Genomic DNA, 26,137 nt, shown 5'->3' with positions numbered 1-26,137 from the left:
TCCAAGTGAACATCTATCAATCTTAAATTACATTAATGCTGAGCTCATTACAGCCCCTCTTTTTGCTTACCTGCAATAACAAAGAAGAACAGCGAAAAATCCAATTATAATGATAACAGTACCTCCCAATATGGCTGTAAGGAACACCGTGTGATAGGTCGTTATGTCCTTGGAAACTGCACTAATTATCGATTCTAGATTTTCAAACACAAAAGCAGGCAAGAATTAGATTTCACAATCAAGTAACTGTCCTTGATACGCAGATCTGTAGCTAATACAGCACACTGAACTTGTCCCATAATTGTGTACCTGCGGTTATCTATCCCTTATCACTTTGCTATTTCAGCAGATGAGAAGATGTGCAGCGATCACAGTATAATGGAATTCTCAAAGTTCACCTTAGATACTACAGCAAGACCGTGACATCTACTCAGCTCCAGCCAAATGACATTTGTCTAGGGTATCCAAATGGAGTTAGAAACATAATCTATATACAGGTTAGTGCTTCCGTCAAAAAGTGCTTTTATAACACTTACAGTTAGACATCACATTTCTCCTGGAAAAATCCCCAAATGTGAATCTGCAAAATCCAAGTGCGCAACACATGTACATACAAAAGGATCCACTGAGACCATACACCTAAGCCTAGCCTCTCCTTGCTTTTCTTCCTGTTTTAGACTATCCTGAGCTATAAGGGACACAGTATTGCTGAGTTTAAATCTCCAAACCTACAGTTTCCTTGCAGGGTCCTTCCAGAAGATGGCAATAATATAAACGTATCACTTTCAATGCTGCTGGAGGGAAATCCAGGCTGCATTGCAAGTTGTAGGAAACAACCACATGCAGAAAGGCACGTGTTATCAGAACTCAAACAAGCAGAAGTGATCTAACTGTTGAAAACTCATATTGTTTTCCCTTCCTTTTGTTATTCAAAACAATCAAACTAAGCCCGATGACAAATTTGTACTTGAGTTATTCACTACTTCCTTTTACCACAGTTGCAATACCTCTCGTTCCAGGCAGTGGAGCTACCATCCAGTAACCTAAGTGTTGAGCAGTGTACGTCCACACTAATTGACCATTTGCTTCCTTTACCATTCCTAGGCCACGGCTTACCCAAGCACCTGAAAAAGATAAGATAGTGCAAATACCATGCCACGTTCCTCTCCATATAAAGCACTATCACTGAAACACTACCAAAAATATAAGAAAAACGGAACTTCTGTCCTATACCCTATATGAGGGTATACCCATTTTGAGTTACAAATGCAAGTTTTCACTTGACAATTACAATACAAACATCCTTGTGTACATAGACTTTGAAATAAAATATCATCAGTCATTACTTGAATTATTTTCAGCATTCATTTCTGACTATTAGGTATCTTAAATGGATACACTCTGCAAGTTACTTCAACTAAAAGAAAACCCACCTCATTTTATGAACTTAAACAGGTATGAAACTGAAAAAAAATCAAGGAGCGGGTAATTTAAGGCTATGAATGGAAGTTTTCCATCAGCTCACACCACTCAGTGGGAAAGCAACATAATCTAATAAGATACAATAGGATAAACATGCTTGTCAGGAACGTTCCTTTCTTGTTCTCTCCTCCAAGACATTAACAGCTGAATTAGACCGAGGAAGGTCACATGTTAGGACACAGACTCCACACCATCTGGTAGACAATCCAAAGGATGAGTTTCATGGTATGCCAATTTCTACAGCTAATAAAGCATGCAGTAGAAGAGATGGAATTAAACAGCACGTTATTTGAATACATTAATTGCATACCATCTGGGAAATCCTGAAAAACAAAAACTGTCTCCTATAAACAACCTTACATTTTCAAATGACAAATACCAAGAAAGAAAAATGTTAACACACACACACACAAAAGTAAGAACCAAATTACATAAAAACTGCGATTTACATAAAGCCTGTCACATAATCTGATCTCCTGTGCCACAAGTGTCCACAACGCTCCTTCACCTCTCCAAATAATTTGGCACTAAAATGTACAAGTTTATTTTTGGTACTTATGGTGGCTAGCAGAGAGCAAACAGCCACAGCCTAGAACTGTAAAAGATGTGGTTTCTTAATTACCTCGAGAACCTCTTGTCCAGACCCAGAAGCAGCAGCACCTATAGGTGTCTTCCACACCTAATTCTCACACAGAGGCAACAACAGAACCTCAAATTCTATTTGTTTTCAGCTTAAAGAACAGATGTCCCTATGCTGCAAAACTACAGTTTTACCTTGTAGAGGGTGAGCTGCTTACAGGCTTTTAAAGAAATAAATTATTAACACAACACCACACTTAAAAGATTCTAAGTCTCCAAAAGCTCTATTTGAATTAAGTTATCTATAAGAAGCAGTATAATCTCTACTAACCACTATAGTTTCACCTTGCCTACAATATACTCCATAGAATAAAAATCACACATTAAGAAAAAAATGAGAATATTTCTGAGTGCACACTGCATGTGGAGCCTGATCTAGCTGTAGTACTCCTGTTCATCGTAGGGGAGTTGGACTCGATAGACACCACAGTTCCCTTCCAACTCTAAGGATTCTATGATTCTGCTGTCAGTTGAAACAAAGCACTTAGCAACAGTAAGGTCACACTCAGCATATGTGAACAGACTATGCATTTACAACAGCTGGAAGAACAGCAACTTAACTTCATGAAATGTCAGTACCAGTACACTGAGCAATCCCAAGGAGCACTTCATGAGCGGACACAATAACAGTTTCTGTATTTTCATTTCTGGTGCCTGTGGATCCGTTCACACAACAATACAGGCTTTTCACTTACCTCTATCAGCACTAACATGGAAGTGCTGATTATATGTGACAAACTACCAAAGGACTTGAGAATATAAAAGTACACTTCAACATCTTTTTTGGGCCATGCTGCACAGGAGACTTATCACAACACAGCCTAACACAATGTGGTGATAGCTCTCTGCTCAGCCCCTGTGGGGGAGTCGTGCTGCTACCTATGGATACTCTTGAATGTGTGCTAGAGCTGAGACCCGGTCTCACTCACCAGCACTTTTATTACTTCGCTATTCCTCAGTTACCTTAGAAATGAGTCACAATTTCCAAAGCTCAGAGTAAAAGTAAAATAAAGAAAGGTATATAAGAACAAACATACAGAACTGTAAATAAACTTGCAAGTATCTATTCTACAGGACAGCTGAAGAAGAAGAATTCAAAAAAATGTTACTTAATGTTACACCTGAAAAAAAACTTTCTCCTTGTTTCCCGTTCTCCTTATTCTTCCCTCACCACGCTCCAGGCTACACCTCAGTACTGCACTTCAATGATGATCATCACAAACAATTTACCTCGACAGATCCTCTAATAGCAAACAACCCCAGAGGCAAAAAATCAACTACTCGTTCGTTGCTGCAGTTGTTAGGTTAGCACATCGTGTTCTTATTCTACACTCAAGACAAACACACCTTCTCAGGCATGTTGGGTAGGCTCCTCAGCACCCAGATACGCATCTTACACTGGTTTCTTTCTAAGTTGCCCCTATGCTGATCTGCTCTATTTCTGTCAGTTCATCGTTTTTACAGCACTGCTGACCTAGTTTTGTTCATTTACCAAGTCAAAACAGCTCAGCATAGGTACAGATGAGCACAGGAGATGACAAAGATGGCTATGGCAACAAAAAATTAAACCCCCTCACACTATTTTGCCATCACAGGTGAAGACTCTTAAGTAGATGAAAAATGCTTCACCACTTTACTTTCTGAAAGCCTCCTAGGTACGCAGACACATTTAAACTTGACATCATAAATTTTTCTATACGCCAATTTTTAATTAGCACACTCTTAGTTTAAATCAATTATGTTGTTTTTATGTTGTTACTAGAGAAAGCAAAGAAATGACTCGGAACAATTCACACCAGTCAACCAAAAACCAACACAAAACCTCTAGCCAAACCAATGGCTGTTTAACAACAGTTTATCAGTACTATTACAACTTGATGATGAAATGGCACATACTCAGAACTGTAAAAATGTGTTAAAATGGTGATAAACAAATTAGCCTGCTTACCAGATTTCATATCAAATGTCCACGCAGGTACAGCATCTCCAGATTTCACAGTACTTATAGGAAGAGGAAGCGTAATCTGAATAGGGCCGTTTACTTTCAGCTCTTTCCCAGCCAAAAGAACATTCACACATATTGCGGCAAGAGGAGTCAATTCAATGCTTTTGAAACCTGAATTATAGAGAAATACCGTGTCTGTAATTCTTCACTCATAGAACACGTTGAAAAAAATAAATATTTAGAATTAACAATGTATCCTTGCAAACAAAGTTAAACCCTTATCTGCATTCAGCTACACAGTAATACATTGCTAACTTGGTCAAATAAAACAAACATTTCCAGACTTGTAAACTTTGTGTTCTAACCCCAAAGCAGTCATTGGTATATCAGACCAGAAAAAGAGAAACATACTCTTGACATAAAGATCCATCACTGGCTGTAGAATCAATGACTAAGCAAAAGATGGGTTGGAGATGGAGAAACCCTTCATCAACATACAATTTGATTCCCAAAGAATAAGCCACTAGATGAAATTTCTTTAATTCTGCAATATACACAACTTTGCAACCAACTGAAGACTTAATGCAAATATACAACTGCCACAAATCTCCTTGTAGTCAAACCCTCTAAATAAACTTTTCTGTACCAATTTATTTTCTAATTTGGCATGGACAATTAACTGAATAGTTCAGCTTGAAGCACATCAAGGCATTCAAAGCAAACACCACATACAAAATTTTTACAGTGCAGCTTGTCATTTTGTTTCCTTTGTTTTCCTTCGCACTAATTAGCAAATGCTTCAGAGTCCACGATATGACAGGCTACTGGAAAATAATGAAACAGAATTAAGAAGTACTGGAATAATATTAAATCCACGCAGGCTTTTAAAAGCCGGCTGTGACAAAACTCCTGGTGCATCAGATATCAATTAGCTTCCACCCACCCTAAAGGGAAGCTTATTCCTACAGGAGCATATGAATAATTTAAAACACATGCCAGAAAGATTGGAAAAAAAAAAAAACAAACTAAGGGGAGAAACACTGTTTATTCTCTTATGCTTTAAATTTAACAAGGTGCGACACAGATGAGAACTAAAATAGTAAAATACATCAGTCAATATATCAATTACATGTGATATTCAATGAAAATTAAAGAACAGTTCATGGAAAGAAAACAGCTAGTAGCCACCACGTGCACTGTAATCAAGTTAGGAGTCACAAGGCTTCGAGCTCCCTGGGAATTGAAAGAAAAGAACAAAAGAGATGGAACTGCACAATCTGCCAGAAATAAATGTAAAAATAAATCTCTGATATGATGACAAACCCTCAAGTACTTATGCCAATATGCAGTAGGATCTAATGCCTACTGAAATCATTTAGTGCTACTCCAGCGAAACAGAATAAAAGAAAACATTACAACTGTGCTCTGTATACATTACAGACTACTTGGTCACAAACAAGCTCACATGAATTAACAGTGATCCAAATTATACCTTGCACAAAACCTTGATGATAAGTGTAAAGCTCTTACAAACAGGCCACTGAAATCTAGTGAAAAAGCAAACAAGCCTGTCGTTAGAATTAACTGCTGCAATCCCACTGGCTGCTTTTGATTCCCAGAATTCACACTGTCCACAACTGCATCTTAAGGTGTTTATTTGACTAGCTCTCCAGCCTCATGGTATCTCACATATCTACAATTGAAAGTCATTTAAAAGGTTACTTACTGTGCATTAGAACCCTACAACTGTGCTTCAGCATGAAGAACTATCTTTACATATCTATAAGGACAAATTCACTGTTATGAGCTCTGGCTCGCTACAATGAACATAAACCGAACAAATCCGAGAGCAACATTACTTACCAGCCGTGTTCATAGCATTTCTCCATAGGAACAAGAGTAAACCCAATTTAAAGCATTGGAAGCAGGTTCAGGCACTTTTAATTTAAGTGTATTTTTATTAAACAGTGTCTGCTCAAAAGCATTACATTTGAAAAATCCCTCTTTAAAAACATCAATAATACATCTCTACCATACCTGATTTATTTAGAAGAATTCCTGTCGTATAAAGAAAACTGTCCACTTTCAAGAATTGCTCTGGCACCGTCAAATAAGCTGTAACATTTGTAATGTGCTGATCTGTTGGAAGTTTTATTAAAGATTTCTGAAACTGGACGCTTGGTTGAGATTTGGCATCTGTAAAAGAGTACAATTTTGTCTTAGCAATGGCAAAAAAAACATTTCTTGTCATTACTGCTCAGAAATCCTCTCAGCACAACTGTCTTTTTTTAACTACTCTCTCCAAGGCTTGTATATTTCTAGACTTGTATCTGTCACAAATGGTTAAACAATTAACCAGATCTCTAGCCTTGGTATAGGTAATAGCTATCTCTTCTTGTGAAAAGCAGTGCTTACGTAGCTCCTGCTTAAGTGGCTTCTATTTCCACAGAAGATCAGCACATATTGCTAAATGAGCATGAACTTAATTCTTTTTTCAACGGATCACAAAAAGTTTAGCCTGTAGTACATACACAGAGAACTTACCAGACAGTTTTCCAGTGATTAGAAGACTATCTTCAAACAGCCATACATTGGCTTGACTTTGTGGGAATAACGAGAGCGTCACTGACGAGTATACTGCAGAAAGTGATAACATCTGTTATATTACACAACTGAAAAAATAACCATCTCACAAGATCTCTGAAAGCATAGAGGAGTTGAAAAAGGAGCATACGAAGACTAGATAAATCAAGGACAGAAGAGGAATTACGTTGGTTACACAGAATGATACACGCTATATGTGTCCTACTGTTCTATGTTTACTATAGTATAAAAAGGTCTAGGGATATTAGAAGCATCCTGTTATTGATGTTCCTTAAATAGTAACTTCTTCCTTGCCTCTTTAAGAAAAGGACTACTTAGGAAGAAATACTGCTGTAAAGAAGGTGTAACAAAAGGCTACACCTGTTATACTACACTCGAAGCAATGGCACAACAGGAAACACCAGAGAAAGTGTGATTTTTATCAAAAATACAGAACACATAAAAAGTCCTTTGCTACGCTTAAGTGAATGATTTCTGAGCACACTCCATATCGAAGTACAACCTACTTTATGTTAACAAGAGCTCTTTTCACTTTTACAGTAATTAGAATGTGTGACAGATCTAACAGGCCATTCACCCTTAACATCAGCACCGACAGGCACCACCTCCCTCAACTGACTGCAGTCATTTACACTTGACAGTAACTACATCGACAGCTGAGAAAAGGTACTTTAATTACCAATAGACGCAGTTTAATAATAGGACAGTAAGAGGCTTACATACTTGGCATTCTCCCAGTCTTCCAAGGCAAAGGTGTTAACATGTAGCCATCTTTGTATGACACAATAGTTAAGCTTAATCCTAATTTATAGGGAACTTTTATTAATACTGCGCCGTTGCTTCCAGTGAGAGTAGAATTTGTCTTGCTGTAGTTAACGAACACTTCCACTACTGCTTGTGCCAGGTACTGATGACTGATGATGTCATTTACTTGAACCTTTAGCATAAACACCGATCCTATAAAGAGAAAAACAAAAGAGATGATAATACTGGCAGATAATAATGTAGCTGAAGACTCTAACTTAAGCATTTCAATAGGTCCTACAGTTCATGCCTAACATATTTATGCAGTGTATGGTCCATTCCTGTCCCACCACAGCTAAAGTACTGCAGAAAGGAGGAAAAGACATTCCCCGAGTGAGCAAAAAACCTAGGGAATGAGATAGAGCTCCTAGAGGTTACCAAAATTAAAAAGGACCATCATTTACCAACAAAGAACAACAACACTTACCCAAATTAAGAAGAAATTATTCCTGCTCTCTCTTATGCTTGACCAATGCAGGGACAACGAGACTCAGCGTGCCCTGTAAGAACCCTGTGATATCACACTGACAGTTGTAGCTGCTCTTGTTAGCCTGGTGTAACCATCAACTTGGCTCTCACTTCTAGAGATGCAGTTAACATATATTTTTTTAAAACAGAGAAATTAAAACCTACATACTGTGGGCCAACATTTTTCCATACATGTATGAATTTCTTGACCAGTAAACAAACGCATTTCAACTGATTAATCTCTCTCATTAGACTTACCCTCCTGGTCTGGCTTTCACCTTTCAGCATCACGCTTACTAAATGGCATTTGTCTAGTGCTCATTACTCAGTCCAGCACTCATACCAGGATACCCGGTGTCATGCAAAGATGATGATCATAATGACTAAGCAATATACTAAAAACACTTAAGTCCACTTGAATTACACTCTATTTAATCTGCCACCTTGGCTGTAACAAAGCTACCAGAGAACCTTCCCACAGACAACTGGTACGTGAAAGTGAACCAGAAGAAAGAAATTCATGTTACTTCCAGAATGAAATGCAGTGCTCAGCATAAATCTAAGTGCCAACAAACCACTGGTAAAGCAGGTTGTGCCACCAAAAGACATCCACTTCCTAATATTTTCATTACAGAATTATTACTATTCAACAACAGGGCACTCCCACTACACAAGTATTACCAAATAGATTAATTATAAATATGCATTCCTGCTCAAGTCATTTGTCAAGCTAAGTTTCCTGGAAATTTCTCTACACAAAAATAGACTCAATTTCATTACGTTAGCTCCCCTGTAATCAAGATTGACGCAGCACCACAAGATTACTATCACTGACCTTGATTTAAATCAAAAGGCCTCGGGAGGCCAACTGCTATCTATGCGACAAGAGAGTATGCACAGAAAATATGTAACTGAGGTCTCTGTGAAATAAACATAGGCTAGTGTCTATTTTATGCATGGAGCACACTACATATCCATGCACAGAAGCTATACTTGATTACTCAGTTTACTACTATCACATGTAGCAAAAACCTTAAGAGTTTTGTCAGACTGATCCAACAGGACAGAGTTATCCACATCGTCCTCATAAAATTAGTAACTACTTAAAGGAAAGACAAAATGGTACTCAAACACACAGAATTAAAAAGCAATTAACTTAGAATGTTGCTGTCATTTCTTATTCAAAGCTTTTCTCAAATATAATTGCATTACACTTGTTGTTGAGAAAGGATTTCTAAATCCTCTAACTATTAGACACACTCGTGTCAACTAACCAAATTATGACAACTCAGCAGATCCCTCAACACTGGTCCAAACAACCCAGCTTCATTTCAGGCTCCTGAAACTTGGAAAACAGGCAGTTTGCCCTGAGCAATGACTGTTGAAGCAGCCACTAAAACAGGGCAAACGGGTCGCGCCAAACATTCTGAACCTGTTGCCAGAAACTTTGGCTAAACAGTATCGAGAAATAAAATAAAATCACTAGCATAGGACTGAGGCTTGTGCCAGTAGAAATGAATTTTGTTTACCAGGAACAAAACAGCATTTTAACAGCTGGAATCAAGCCATTAGAGAAAGGATCCCGCCATTAGAGAAAGGATCCCACCATTAACAGCTCGATGCAGCCAAAAAAATCGAAACCCACAATGTTCAAACTTATGACATTATCTAATTGTATCACAGTTTTTGTGTGTGCGCTCTCATTTCCTACAAATAAATCCAATTAAACTAAAGGGAATCACTACATCCCTCCACCAGCAATTCATACACTCAAACATACAATTATGCAGGAATAGGTCTTGCTCTCGTTGCCTTCAGTTGCAGCCATGCTCAAAGCTAGTTCTCTAGAAAGCTTTGACTGAAACAACAGACTGCAGAATCCCTCAGGAAAAACTAGATGTTTCTTGCTCCCTCTGCCACGTTTCACTGTTGCACTGATGCAGTTGGCCCTACCAGAGCATCCTGCAGCAGGGCAGCAAGAACAACCTACTTAAAAGCAGCCTAGTTACAAGCAAAACAGTGCTTTGGTTCTCAGAGCTCAGACTGTGTGTGCATCAGTGCTGCAGCGTCCCTAAGTGATCCATTCCTTCCCAAACCTGACATTCATCCCTGGCCCAACTCTTCTAAAATCAGCCTTTTCAAATGCCTCACATACATTTAGTGTGCAAATTTATCAGCGTATTTAACAGCACTGAGTTATTAACTACATTATTTTACCATTCTCAATAACTCAGTTTTGAGGACCTTCTCCACTATCACAGATCTTAATGTCCAAGTCCTCAAGAATGCTCAGGTCTCAAATACAATGGAGAATATGGTAGGATTTTTCTATTTTTTAGCATCACCATAATGCATACTGAACAAAGTACTGTGGACAACAAAAGAGAATGCTGGTTAACTATTTCACACAACCAAAGCTCATACGTCTAAGAACTTCCTGAACTCCTGCAGTCTTCTGGTCACTACCGCTTGCCAAACACAAGTGGGTCAGCTTTGTTTCAGTATTAAATAGATTTGACAGAACTCCCACAGTTAGAAAAAAGAACTCAGTCTGCGCTAATTTGATTTGCGCTGCCTCTGAGGAATAGAGATTTGTCTCTTGGCAAGCCCAGTGAAAAATGCCAGCTTTAAGACATTTAAACATTTGCTGATAAATGTTCATACAAATGTAGGAGTTAATTAGAAAAAGGGAAACAATGCCTTCTACCACATTTAGTACGCTTCAGAAGCGCCACAGTCAATAAGTGACACCTCACACTGAGCAACAGCACTTAGTGCCTGAGATTTGGCTTCCCTTCACAATCCTAATCCATAAATCATATCACAGTGTTAAGCCCAAGGAATACTTAGTACGCAGCTACCAATTCCAAGCATAACAACGTAAAGAAAAATCTGTCTTTGCAATAGCCTCATGTAATAAGTTAATCCTTCACCTGCAGATAAACGTGTTACCTGGTTGCTGTATTTACCTGTGGGTCTGGCTGTCCCATCACAGCCCTAGTTCCGATGCCCAAAGCCAAAAATGCTGGAACTAAAATGCTCCCACACCCTGGGACAGAGAACTACCCGGAAAGAACCCCTACACATTGTGAGTCCCAGCCCCATTCCCCTTCCCTATATCTCACCCATTTCCCACAGTGAGAAAGGTTCCAGGCCTCTTGCCTGGCTGTCACCCTTCTCAAGCACACTGTCAACTATGTAATCAAGAAATTACTTAATAGAGTGGAAGGAACGGGAATTACTGTTAAATTATTGATCAGTTCCTTTCTTAAGGAGTGACTTTTCTCCTTGCCTAGAAAATGTTTAATCCAATGCCAGAAAAGTCCTAAGAACTCATGGACTTAAATGTGTTTTATCGAAACTGCCAGCACTCCCTGGCTCTCAGCTAACGAGAGAGATAAAACACTTGGCGTGCAATTTGCTTGACCTTAACTTATTGAACAGTTATTTCTCCTCTCTCTTATATTCGTCTACCACCATATTTTTTGGCTAAAGATAATTAAGGATATGAAAGGTGCACTGGCCTGTGAAGAAGCAATCCCATGTTCTAAGACAATCAGCCTGTGCTACCCATTGGAACACTTCATGCATAGCACCAGAGAAAAAAAGTTAAGGAAATGCAACCCAGACATACCCAGCTTAAGTAAAAAGGTTATGCAGAAACCTTTTGTTCTGCACTATGGTGCAATGCACTGCGAGTGCAAATGTTAGCACCCTGCACAGTGCATTACCATGAGCTTACTAGTGGCCCCTAACCTCTCCTAACTATTTCATGGTAATATTCCGCTGATTACTGTCAGACCCATTATGACTCATGCTATTATGCTTCACAGCTATCAAGTAACCTGCATGTCTGATTAATAACCGCTGCATTCTAACATAGACTACTTCTGCTGTCAGGGCTTTCCTGCTCCCACACAGCCTTCTATAGACTCAGTATACAGATGGCTCTGTACACATAAAAAGGCATTCCTAACTCTTCACGAGCAATTCTACCTCATCCCAACTGGTAACAGAACATCACAATCAGAAACTAATTATGGGGTTCTTTATAAAAGATCTGTGTCAGATAATTACACGGTACTCCTCTGTTTCTAGCACAAAATAAATATAACCACTTGGCTTTGCTTTTGTGCATTTAGATACTCAAAACAAACAGACATTCTACCTGACCGGGAAGGACCAACAATTGACAACTAGCTGACAGGGTTTCATTCTAGCCCTAGAACACAGGCTGGAGCATGTCTCTGCAGGACCACTCCAAGCATTACAACCTCCAGCCAGCAGACGGGCTGGGAACGACCAGGGGGCAGGTGGGAAAAGAAGCATAACCATAAGGATAGATCTGGGTTACAGCCACAGCTAAGAGCTGCCCATGCTTAATCTGATCTTCAAGCAAAGCAGCAGCGTGGTTACTCTAATTTTAAAGCAAGCGTGGACTGCTCCTTGAAACACTGCTTGGAAAAAGAACCTATTGGCATTTCAGTTTTATTTATCAGTGGTGCTGCTCAGCGGCATTCAACTATAAATAGAGACATACAGAGAACTGCTTTCAGGCAATGTAAAGGCCTTATTAAAAATGAAGTGCAAAGTAAATCAGAGCCCAGAGCTAATCAACATCTGCTCCACTTGAGCGCAAACAGCTAATTCCATGAAGGCAGGACCATAATACGGTGCAGTTCCATAGTGTAGCGCTACCATAAAAATATATTTTAATGCAAAATTGGACATGAAGGTGCACAATGAAAAGAGCAAAAAATGTATGCAGTGGAGCAGAACACATTACCGACTTCCAAGGACAAAGCAGGGGAGCGCAGGGGAAAAGTAGGACACAGCAGTATTCACATTGCCCTATTTCTGGTCAACCAATTTCCACAGAAGCCATCAACAAAATCCTAATTATGAAGGAGCTAAGGCCAGATCCTGAGGGGAACAGCGGTGCCTTTCACGCAGAAAGGCATTCGCATTCATTTTTATGGCAGATGTACTTTAACCCATTCTAGTCAGATCTACTTATCTCTGACATACACTTCACATTCAAGAAAAACTGAGGCAGTTAAAATAGGAAAAAAACTCAACTCACTGTTGCTTAAGCATGGATTTGAAATCCCTTCCACTACTTTAGTGAGCTATTACTAGTCTGAAAAACGTGATTGCTGCTGTCGTCCTTAAGACTTTCAAACGCTGAATTTTACAGTGACTTCAAAGGCAGCATGATTTCAGATAGATACATTTCCCTGCTTCTGTAACATGCTATGCTAAGCACGTACAGACCACAGTGCTGGAGTCTTTAAGCATCTGCAAATTCCTACAAAGAAACCGGCAGTTATTTACTGCAAGTTCATTCATGTCGACAAGTGCATTCTTCCATCACAAGATGCAGGGTTTACGCAGCCCTTTTTTCTACCTTAACTGGGCAAAACACAAACAGAAGCTCAGGAAGCGTTTTTCTCATCACCTTGATTTCCCACATGAAGACCAGATGACACCTTTTGAAACAACTGCATGTTTGCCTTGAAGAGCTGAACAAAGCAGCAATGTGGGATAGTGATGAATGTACCTACTGTTATCTCTAACAACAACATCTCATCTCTGCCTGCTCATTCATTACTCTGAAAATTAGACTTATTAATTCTCCGCTTGCAATGCTGCCCACTTTTCTTTGAGGACATCTGGTCAGTCTCCTTCATTCCATCCTGGGCTGTTTGTGGGATGACTCCGCATCGTATTTCAGTCTGTGAGACTATGGAGAAAGACCATTACTTCTTCTAAGATGGCTCTGTACAAGTTCCATCAGCTTTAAAAGAAGTGACAATTAAAGAACATCACATGCATTGATTGAAGCCTGCCACAATGTGCACTTTAAATGGAGAGCACAAATCTAGCAGACTGAACAGCTACATGGTGTTGCCCATGGCAAATTAGCACACGTCCAAAACAAGCATCAAGGTCCAAGGTGAACTGGTAGGTCAGAGACTAATTAGTCATTTGGCTCAAAACTGACCCAAAACTCAGTTTTAACTTAGAATAAAACTATACCAGATAGGATGGAAAATCTGATGATCTACTGAAATAAAAAAGATTCTTTTTTAAAGCAAGGTATTTTACAGATAGAAATAGGGTCTACTTTGCTTCTAAAAGAGATTTTAGCTGAAAAGAATAAAGTCATTGCACCACTTAAGGAATAGACCTGGTTCTCAGTCATACATCCTAACTTCTTTACAGCAGAGTTACTTGAAGAGTTAGCACCATATCTTCACATATCAATGAGCACTGAATACCTACTGATGCTTTTACACAAAAAAAAAAAAACGTTCTCCAGTGGAAGAATTTACCAACAACAAATTTGGTTTCACTTAAAAACAGAATAATCCTTTATTCTCCCTTTACACCAACATCTTTTTATTATTTTTTGTTTTAGTATTTTATGGTAAGCATGTGCATACACAAACAGAAATCTTCAGCCAAAAAGATGAAAGGAGCATTTATTGCAGCTTGGGGCAGAGATCCTGTGTGTGCGCTTCTGCTTGCATGCTTTGTTATTCAAGCAGGAGGTCAAGAGGATGACATGGCTTCCTGAATGGAAATGTTGCCCTCAAATGGATTTCAAATTATGCCTCGTCAGTGCTCAGACCCTGATGCAGTTCCCAAAATACTGAGCAGTCATTAGGTCAGCATCAATCAGTGAACTCCTCTCCCTACAGCTTCTGGAACTGGTGACTCCAAATTCAGAAGGAACTTGAAAGAAAATGTCATTTATCCAGCACTAAGTAGAGCCAACATCCTACACTGGCACACTCGAGCTATCATATTTTGATAGACAATATAACTGCCTAATGTGGGGAACCTGCAGAGAATTTAAAGACTTTTGAGAAACCCCAGTATTTATCACACAGACATGCTGCATCAATCCAGCTATTTTCTTGCATGATACGCACCTAAACAAACATAGATTGCAGGCTTACCTCGAGTTCACATCAAAAGAAAATCTACCACGTATCAAACACAAAGGCTTTTGGTGCTTGTTATCACTGCACTGGATTTTACATACGATTTGGTAGTTTATATAAAACTTAGTAACACATGAAATATATTACATGTTATGCAATATGGCATTTTACTGTATGTATTTCAGCACCCAAGAGAAGGCAAGCAGCAACTTGTAGATACAAAAATATGGCTTACAGGACTAACACCAAAGCAGACCTATCAAAAAACTTTAAGCGTTAATAAAGGTTATCTACTTCAATGCCATCATCTGGACACAGAGTGAGAAATCTGTGCTACTGCATAGGTAAATTAACATGTTGTCTGCTTCCATTTTCATCTGTTGTACACAAGAGAGGCCTTATTAATTACTTGAAGAAGTAGATACCAGTTGTGAGGGTTGATATGAGTAATACCACTGTAAGTGGTTACACTTCCAACCAAGATCTCAGACCAAACACATCACTATACTGATCAAGAGCACAATACACATTCCATAGTTGTTGACAAGAACCAAATATTGACGAAACTAAGCCCCCCAAAGATCTATAATGTAAACCAGATTATTACAGGCTGCATCTTCCACAATTACTAATGCACAATCAATAAACACCTTCCAGGAATGATCACAGTTGTTAAAACCATGCAAGAATGTCATCAGGCTAATCCATAAAGCTGCTAACAAATCACTGATCTATCTAATGGGAGTATATCCCCAAACACTTCCAATCACAAATATTAATGAACAAAAAGTAAAAGAAAACAAGCACTTCAAATATTTTTACTGGCTATCTGAGCTAAGAAATTCAGCAATAAAAACATCTACACAATTTGTATGCAATTGGTTGATCTGTGTATGATTTTAACACTTCTACTGCACGGGGAGCTCAATAAAAAAAATGCACTGCACTCATTTGCAAAGTAGCTGAATGTTCCTTCCTCCCTGCTGCCAGATGCCTTCTCCATTCAACCTACATACTGTAATCAGGATGTTTCACCACTCAAGACTTAACATGTTAGCTCACAGGAATAAGGCAGAATTCTCATATCAAATTGTACTTCATCCAATCTGCTGCATTGGTATACTTGCACAACTAATAATTTCAGTAACATTCAAAATAAACGCACACTAGTGATGCTGCCACGATCACAATTACCATAGCAACTTAGCATTTTTATTGGCTGCTATTTAGTTGCATCAGCCAGTCTGGCCGTCAGGAGGATGGTTACTATGGAAGCTGGGAATTCACCTCCTGGAGCAAAGCAGATGGGCAGACGCGACAAATTGCTGCGGTCTGCAGAGCTTCACTTGCTTAGGATTAATTTCTTCATTTTAAGTAACTCATTCTGTAATCTTACCTAGGGAAGATATATGATGAATATGCAACTTAAAAATCTTCAAACACACATCAAATAAAGAAAAGACCGTGAATGGAAGAGATTTAAATGAACGAGCAAATGCCAGTAATAACTCCCAACACCTTTGGAACAGAGCGCAGCATCACATACAGATCAGAAGCTACTGTTGGGTTTCCACTCTCAGTTAACTCAGTTGCTGACAGTAAATCTGCAATGCTCTTCTCTTATTTCTTGAATGGCTGCCTGTACCATTTATCTTGCATCAGAATTAAGGGAATGACAAAGACAGAATATTACAGTTGCAATTCCTTTCATGGTATTGAGCAGAAACCACAGAAGAAAACATGAAATACCACATAAAAGCTTCTTTCAACTATGATGCCTAAAATGCCCACGCTACATTTTATACCCAGAAATAAAAAAAACTAAAATCCACCAGCAGATGGCTACTGGGTGATAAGCGAACACCATGTATTTCCCACTCCTGAGATGGACAATCAAACCACTGTTAGATAAAAATTCATTCAGCACCATCTCTTTGATGAAATAATATCATTTCCTACAGAAAAATTCCAGTCATTGGTTCATCCTGCCCCTTAATGGTCCACATACATGGACAGACAGAGGATATTCTGGTATCCTCAAGGCATCGCCTTATTTGAACCTTGTAAGTTAGGGGCCAGATTTATCTCAAGTATTTATTAGCTGTGGCTAGTAAGAACTAGCTGGTAAAAGACCTGTACAAGTTCAAGCATCCCCTTAATTGGACAGAGAATTGAAAAAAAAATGCACAGAAAAACAAAGCAATACCCTCTTCAAACATGACATTTAATGCCCTAAAGGTTTGAACTTAAGACAGATATGTCTGTACAAACTCACAGCGGAACAGCATAGCCTACAAGCCACTAACTCAAACACCATTTCACTCAGAAATTGCAAGGGAAAATTACTGATGCTTTTAATGACAGCATTCAATAACGCACCAGTCACCTCCCTTGGCTCAAAACACTGCTCTTCCCTGAAAGCTGCAAATTCACACAGAGATCTTCATCTCCTTGGAGAAAGATATTTGTACTGTTCATCTTTTCTTAGGGGAACAGGTCTCCTAGCCCCTCAGTAAGCAGAATGCCCCACTGCAGAGATGCATAAGGAGAAAGCACCAGCTTCACAAGCCAATGTTTCCTTGCTGAAGACCAGTCCACACAGGAGACGAGTTTAAGGCAGTAGATAGAAAATATATATATGGCAGCAACAAAACAAGCACCCAATAACCTACTCTCTCTTCAAACACAAGTTCTAATAAAGCTGAATAATAATAATTCACAAACTGAATTATTAAGTACCACAGCAATAAATATGATACTTACAGAAATACAATTGCTAATGATGCCGATGATTAATGGTTTATTATTATTACTTTCATGAAGTGAACTTTCAAGATGCAATAGCTCCAAAATCAGACCACCTATAAAGCCGCAACAGCCTTCACAATATATCTGGAAAGCTATAAACAAGTCCCCACAATAACACATTGCATCCACACACAGTGATGCCACTCAGCTAAGGGGTGATCCTGAGTGCACGAACAATGCCACCATCACTACTTGGAATCATTATTGCCTCACCGCAGCTCAGCACAGGATAAAGCGCTCCAGGGTCCAGCTTAGGGACAGCTGTTTGAGATGGACATGCAATTATCTGCCCCCCAGCTGAGTCCCCAGCACAAACACCCAGAGACAAACAAGCTTTCCCTGCACAGCAAGCAGCCGAATTCCTGTAGGGAGTAACTGGAAAACAACTTAGCACCATGGAAACCGCTCCAAGATGATGAAAAGGGTTTTGTCGACACCTACACTAAAAATGGGACATCAAGTACCGCGTTCTCCCCCAAACACTCAGATCCATCCAGCATCTGTGACACAGGGCCAGCTTTTGCAAGGCTGATAAAGCTCCAACTTCACGGGGAGAAATGGATCCACTTAGTCCTTTCTGAGACTATCTGTCCCATGATCAATGAATCAGAGTCACTACAGCACAAGGATACATTACCCATGTTGTGCTTAGAAAAAAAAGAAATGAGAAAGAATCTGACAACTAACGAAAAGCAAACACACACAATGATCTTTTGCCCAACTACAAAAAAACATGTGATATTCTCACCAATATTCTGTCTGGGTCTCTATTTCACAAAAAGTAATTACAGAATGTTCTCAGTGTTTGTGGTATATAATCCAAAGAAAATCTCTCCAGTGAGAGTATACATTTTCTCCCTTACTTCCACAAACAATGAATTAAGCTCCTGCTATATTTATTACAGAGCGTAATTGGTTATTAACAGCTTCTACTGTTCCTAACGCGCTCAAATGATGTTCTGCATTCACCCAACATAAAAATACTCATTACTCCTGGCCAGCCACTTCATGAAAGATGTCAGAAAAGAAAAAATATTTTCCAGAATGCATTTAAACAGCTTTTCTTAATTCCATTAACGCCTATAACAGTTCAAAGGAGCAAGCATCACCTCATTCATTACAGCACAGTGCCCTGGGTCTTCCGATGCCTTAACGCCTCTGACGTTTTTCCCAGCTCAGCTCACATTACTGCAGGCAAAGAATCAAAGGCAAATTCTCAACCAGCTTTACAACATCATCAAAAATTACTTACAGGAGAACATTCCATTTAGCTGCATTTGTGAACACTGCCCATATAAGGCTATAATAATAATTAATAATAAATAAATTCAGTGCCTCGCCACACTTCACATCCCAAAAAACACTTCTGAGGAGGTAGGAAGGCCATACTGTGCTCTGCTATGGATTTCAATAGCCAACTGCATGCAAGAAAAAAGCCCCAATTCCTGCAGCCAAGGATGTAAACCCACCTTTGAATTTAATCACATTAGAAAAATCTACACCAAAAGTGAAATATATGGAAGAACACTCAAGGCATACTGCACTGCATCAACAGCAGCATAGCAAGCGAAGTAGTTAAGTCCTTCTACTGCACCTAAAAACAGCGTTTGTTAAAGCAACCCCCAAATGTCTAACAAACAAACAAACCTAAAAAAGCTATTCAGTTTAGGAGAAGCAAAACCAAGATGGTCAGGAGGCAGGAGCACGGGTCAGCAAGGAGAGATTATGGGAATCTGGCTTGACCCTCACAAAGAAAAGGCTTGAGGGCACCTAAACAAGCCTCCCTATAGCTAAGGATTTACCAAGATGACAGCCATATTATGGTTGCGGTGTGTGGCAGGATTATGAGACGCAAACAGTCAGAGGCCAAAGGAAAGGATCTCACTGGATATGAGGCAACTCTTCGGCTCTCTGAGAATAAGAAATCTTTGCAATAACTTTTCCTTAGAGGTTTCAGAATCCCTACTATTGCAAGGCCAGACAGGAAAATGCCCCGAACCCCTGCTCTGAACTCAGCAACAACCCTGCTTTAAGCAGGAGGCTGGACACAGAAGAGCTCCTTGTGCTTTACCCGAACACTTCATGCCTGCAAGTCCTCACAGTTAGATACTTCAGAAATCACAGAAAACACTGCAAAGGGAAAAACAAAGAAACTCCAACAAAGAGCTAAGGTGGTTCAGCTGCTATTTAAAAACACTTACCAGGCCTGACTGCTTGTTTTAGTTTGTCAGCTCAGAGCTTGATGCAAGTTGTACAAACAAGGAAATGGGACGAAAAGATAAAATATGCTTTGCATGATCTTACTGTAACTCGCTGTCAGTGAAAACAGACACTGGAGATTTAGAAAGGAAAAGCCTTCAGCGTGACTAGCGTAAGGACTGATTGGACCTACAGACAAAGTAACATGCAGCTGCATGCACACTCCATTGGGAAAGCTCAACAACAGAATGTAGGTTAAAAGAAGCCAACACAAAACTGGTGACAAATAGATATGAAAGACAGGTTGACCACAAAAGAAGCAGACAAACCGCACAGCAGACTGACCATGCTGAAGATTAAAAAGCTAGATCTAATTCTTGCCTGTAGAACAGGCTGTGTGCCTACAGGTCAGCGCACCAATTTATCTGGCTACGACTCCACTGCTCTCAGCCAAAGCACTCAAGCAAACGCTCAGACCCATGAGCTGAAGCACACACTAATCAGACCACACTGTACAGACCTCATAGCTCTTTTGGGGCGCACTGCTCGTGTCGATAGCGCACTTCAATTTGAGTACACTGTTCCACATCCTAATGGACATGGCTCAATATCTGCCTCACACTCACCACGTTCAATATAAAAGGCACCACAGCTATTAATCCACCATTTGCAGGGAAATCTACCACGGCAGGCAGGAGTTCACACGAGACTCATATCAAAGCATCTAAATCTGTCAAAATGGGAAAAATCTGAAGACAGAGGGTCTAAAACGTTTTTCCTGCTTTCTAACCTACCCAGAGCTACAATGTATTCCCATGTCATTTCAGTAAAGGCTAGCTCTAGCCTCTCACACTGGTTTGACAGCACCTTCTTAGCCAGCACTATCAAGAGTAGATGTAGAATGCTTAAGTGAGGAGGATCCCGTGGAAGGCCCAGCAGGGGGATCTGACCCTATATCCTAAGGTCTCATTCTCACATTGTTAAGGGTAAGAATTGTGCCCTGTATTCTGACCATTTCTGCCTTTCAGGCAAGGGAGAATGCCTAGGCCCACACTGTAAAGCTTAATTATCGCCTGGAAGAAAAAGAAAGAAACACCAGACACTGAAGGGGAAGGAGTAAGAACAGACAGGGGACCTGACAGGATTCAGGTCTGCACTTGGTGTGCCTTAGGGGGGCATAGGCATGCACAGACAGTAAGGAAATTGACTCCCTAGCCCTGCCAGCCATAGCAGGCAATGCAGGATGGCCCCAGGGTTAACATCAGACAGGAACACACATTACTGTGGTCATGGCATGCATGAACAAAGTAACCTGCAGAGCTGCAAGTAATCTGTTTATATGAATACAGTATGTGCTACCAACCAAAGGACAGCAGAATCATTTGGAAACTACCAGTCTGAGCAGCTGGTCGAACTGAGCAGGAAGAAGGAAAGTCTTGTCATATCATCTCCAGGTATGACAACTGCTTATGCATTTCATAGCATGTGTTAGTTCGTTGCTTGACAGAACCACTGGTGTGGCACAGAATCCTGGGTTCTATCAAGGAAGTGGTGTTTAAGGCAATAGGAGAGTCTTTCACAGAACAGGCTGTCTGCTGCTACCCACTCCTGGTCACAAGAGCAGGCTCGTGTAAAAGTTGGAGGGTGCCCTCTCACAGGGGAACAGTATCACATCTCAATCAACCTCTCTCCCAAACAGGGCAGCATCAGTCAGATCATCTGTTCTTCATAGGTGAAGTGAATGTGGTGATGCCCATACAGGCATTACCTTCAATTGTGCCACAGTCTCCGATACAGCTTTGATGAACTGCATTTGGCCAGAGATCCAGAGCAGACTCAGCATGCAACCAAAATGATGAGGCACAGACTGAGTGAAGTCTCCCTTACTAAACACTTGACTTACAGACAGAAGGTATGGCTAAAATTAATTCATTCCCTTGAGATTTTCACCCCTAAGGTCTCTACCATGTTGCTGATTGTGTAGCTGTGCACATTCATTTGCTCACTTCAAACATGCTATCACCAGAATTTCAAGCCTCATGTTTCCTCTCCAGTAACAAGTGCAAAGCAGGAAGAGCAATAACCCTTCTGCAGCCTGATAGACAAGGTTACCTGCAGATGCGTGGAAGACGTTGTTTAGAAGCACGCATAAGGTGTGCTGAAATACTGCTGGCTATGCCCTGTCAAACCACATTACATAGAACAAGCTAGAACTGGTGATGGTTTCATCCAACAGAACACAGTAGGATAACTCAAAAGTTCACTAACCTCTACAGTGCAAAGGTCATTCCTAACCAATGGATCTGGGTGCTCTGATGACACACGGGATTGCTCTCGACCTCTTAATCTGGAATTAAACCAGCAGTAATTCAGAGGACTCACTTGTTCTATCTCATCACACCTCAAATCCTCAATCATTACAGCAAGGTTCAGTGACGATAAAAAACCTGCAGCTTTCTAGACAACATAGTAATTCCCTCTTTAAATGCCAAAAATGAGGTTCTCCTTGAATAAGCTTTCCTCTCAGATCGTTGCCTCTGCCTTCAGAGGCTTCATCCACTGAGCTAGCCCACAGATGAAACGTAGGACAGATCCCCAGTGACACACATAGGGGTTGTATTCCAAATCCTTTAACTGCCTTATTTTCAGCAGACAGCAACCGGGTGAATGCTTTTTACATATCAATCGGTCTTCGATGGTGCGTGTCCTGCCAATAGACTAAGAGAAGCAAAGAAACTTAAACAAAACAAAGAACTGCAAAAACTGCCACTTGCAATCCGTAACTTCCTGCCATCACTGATGGCTCCCATTTCCTGCCATGTCTGTCAGGTGGAACCACGGATCCATTTCCATGAATGCTCAGTCCTGCCCTTCCTTCTCCTGCGTCTTTTTTATTTTTTTCTTAATCAACTCAAGAGCCTTGAAAGCAAATTTTCTGAGCTCCAGAACGTGATGCTGTGTAATATATAACAGGTTTCACTAAAAACACAGAAGAGCTACCTACCTGTTCACAACTCTCCAGTGCTTTCCCATTTTTACCTACACATTTCCCCTAAGTTAGCAAAGCACCATTTTCCTCCTTTGTGCTCAACCAGAGAAAGCTGCAAACTCTTCCCTCTGTTATGGACCGAATGGCTCAAACTGCAAAACACACGGACAAATAAATGAAATTACCTTTTTTTTTTTCATGACTCCCTTCTGACCCAAACTACAGATGCTTTATCACCTCTCTGTGTCCTAATGCCCTTCCTTGTGTTCTGTCCTATTACTAAGCTTTAGAGCAGCACAGAAAGCTAAGTCAATTAAGACCATCAGGCCTAATAAATCAGAACAAGTTTAAGTCTTGCACTCTTCCTGCACGTTCTCTCCTTTCAGCACACATTTTAAAGGCTATGAAAACTCAGCAGCAACTAAAAAGCCCTTCTCCAAGCTTCTATCAAGGAGGTGCCGTCGGTTGATTGAATTCTTATTGCTGTTTGCACAAAGCCATTTTGTTGGTGTGTGCCTATAGTACTTGTGCATAATTACTTTGCACCATTTCGGAACTTACTCTCTCCTACGTTGCAGGGAGGTACTTGGTATAAGGAACATATGGATTCCCAACAAACATTTACATCTGAAATAATATAAACGACTAAAAAAAAATCTCCTATGTCCAAAATCCTCAACCATGTCCTCCACATCCAAATAAAAAACAATGAGTATAACTTAAATCATAAGCTCCGATAACTTAATATATATATATCTCCCCTGACACCAGTTGCATGCCAAGACAGACTGGGTAAGAAAAACATTATCCTGGTTGTCTAAAACCATTAACCCCAGAGCTGATCAGAGCTCTCTAATTACAGAGCCCTGACTTTCAGAGCACAAACTCTCTTGTTAAGCTACATGTTAAAACTGCTCAATTTTCTTCTTATTAAGAACACTACACCATTTCCTATACAGTTTTTAGCCCCTCGCTCACGTTCTCAGGGTCTCTGCCTGCAAAAAAAGCCCTTTAGCAGAGCTGCATTTATTCCTATTAATCCCCTGTCCAGTGCCGAGAGGGGCAAGACACCCCAGCTTTACTCCACCAAGCAACAAACCAACCATTCACAAAGCACTGTATTATCAACAAAAAAACAAACATGGATGACAATTTATTATCACTAACTCAAACCAGACTGACAGAACAAGCTGTCAAAACCAAACGCTGTTCTGAATTCCTCACTACCATCCATACAGCGACACATCAAAAGGAAAAATATTTCACAACTGACAGCAAATACCCAAAGCAAACATAAGAAAAGCAGCCAGTCGCACTAGGCAACATCAGAAATATCTCTGTTATGGCAACCTGAAAGAAAGGACACACAAACAAGCTTCCTCCTCCTTGGAATATCAGAACAAGTAAGACAAAGAACTTCAGAAAAATTTTAGTGAGAAATCCCACATCTAAAACATGGCTTCAAATTAGATAGTGACTTATCAGAGCCAAATAGATAATACTTGAGAAATGGGCAATACCGTGAACCCAATTGCACAGGCAGCATGCAGACATAGTATCCACCATCCAGGGGGGCAAAAAACCAAGCTGATCTTCTGTCACTTTCAAGGCCACATACCATTAAAAACTAAAACCAACAAAGGAACAGCAGAATAAATACATTCCTTTTCCCTGAATTATGTAACATAATGTAGATGATTTATATGAAGACAGAAGGCAAGGCAAATCTTTCCTTGTGAATACTGGGATCTCAAAGAGCATGGCAAATACCCACAGAGCAGAACATGCATTGATATGACATATACTGACAGACATGATAATTATTATTCTTCAACACAGCTCAAATCTAACTTAATGCTGGATTTGTTTTTTGTTGTTGTTGTTTTGTTTTAGACCTTAATATGGTGTATTTATTTACACACAATGTGATAAGCCCTACTTGCACAACAGCTGCTTCTGCTTTTTCCCTGGCATTGTTCATTCAGTGCACACCAGATATGCCACAGAACCGAGGCAGTGAAGGCAATTAGGGGGTCTCCGCTCAGTTCATTGCATAGAATCTGCATTATAAAGAGAATAAAAACACACCACATCCAGAATATCCATGCTTCTTAAACACTGACAACTGCAACCCCACAGCACCTGCAAAGGATGTGCATAGAAAAACATGAACAAAGAAAAATAAATAACATTTGCCAGGATCAAAGCCACCACTACAATTTACCGCCTCCTGAATCCTGCACTCAAACCCACAGACCCCAGTGCTCGGTATCTGAAGCTTGCACTGACTTCGCTTTGATCACCGCTGCGCGCCAGAGCCCAGATGTCTGAACTGACACACAGAAAATGGAAAAACTCCCTATGAATAACAAGGAATTAAGACAGTCTCTCCACTTTGGCAATCAGCAACTTCACCACAAAGGCTGGCTTTCTCTGCCAGAATACTTTCTTCTATATTTTAGAAGAATAGCTACATTCATTACATAGCACAAGTCGGACTAACTTCTTGAACCAAACCTCTCTTCTGCATGTTTTCAATGCCTGGCCTTTAGTACTTCATTATTTCTTCTGGCAGCAGTGGGTTTGTTGTTGTTTTTAAGGGCGAAGAAAGAGGAGGAGAACAGAACAACTATTCAATCACGTGCAGCAGTCTCCTTGTTGCTCCACCTCCATGTTAGCAGTACAGCGTGCACACCATCACCTTCATACACAGCTGTGCAGATGTGAGCATTCCTTCCCATGCAACATGTTAATTACACTAGCAGAAGTTTGTTAAGCCAGGAAGGCATTGATCTGTAAAAAGGCATAATTAGCCCGAACTGAGCAGGGACATGGATACCGGAGCATCAAACGAGAAAAGGTTGTGAACTCCAACCTCAGTTCTATGCCTTCTCTGTTCTAGGAGGTTATTTCTCCTTTTCCCTTTCAACACTGCTATCACAAACAACCAGCATCGACTTAAACTCAGGCTTCTCCTCTTCCGCCTGCCTGCAGCTGCTGCAGGAGCGGCCTTTCAGAGCACTGCCCTTAGGGAACTCTCTGCTGCCAGGCTCCTGCAGGCAGAGCAACAGCCATTTATCCTTCCTGCTTTTCAGCAGTAACCCGTCACAAGGAGAGCTCATTTGAGTAGGGGAGGAACAAGAATATCGGATAAAACCAGGTCCAGAGCCAAGCCACTGCTTTTTAAAATTTCAGATGCATGGAGATCACATAGATTACCTTTAGTTCTTGACCGAGAGGGAATGCCAC

At 40.2% G+C, this 26,137-nt stretch overlaps 1 protein-coding gene across 1 annotated transcript in view; it reads right to left on the bottom strand.

Annotated features, from left to right (window-relative positions):
* Window positions 1–26,137, bottom strand: part of FAM171B (family with sequence similarity 171 member B) — a 34,137-nt gene that overhangs the window by 6,408 nt on the left and 1,592 nt on the right. Inside the window, exons 2-7 of the mRNA XM_072342433.1 lie at window positions 7,394–7,627; window positions 6,611–6,703; window positions 6,104–6,262; window positions 4,070–4,237; window positions 1,008–1,124; window positions 71–194 (exon numbers count right to left, since the gene is read on the bottom strand). Coding sequence (XP_072198534.1) covers window positions 71–194; window positions 1,008–1,124; window positions 4,070–4,237; window positions 6,104–6,262; window positions 6,611–6,703; window positions 7,394–7,627 — 895 coding nt within the window. The remainder of the gene's footprint in view (window positions 1–70; window positions 195–1,007; window positions 1,125–4,069; window positions 4,238–6,103; window positions 6,263–6,610; window positions 6,704–7,393; window positions 7,628–26,137) is intronic.

Source organism: Excalfactoria chinensis, chromosome 7, assembly GCF_039878825.1.
Source record: "Excalfactoria chinensis isolate bCotChi1 chromosome 7, bCotChi1.hap2, whole genome shotgun sequence".
Taxonomy (NCBI): Eukaryota; Metazoa; Chordata; class Aves; order Galliformes; family Phasianidae; genus Excalfactoria; species Excalfactoria chinensis.
The sequence above is the reverse complement of the archived record's forward strand: the minus strand, read 5'-3'. Positions and strand labels throughout refer to the sequence as shown.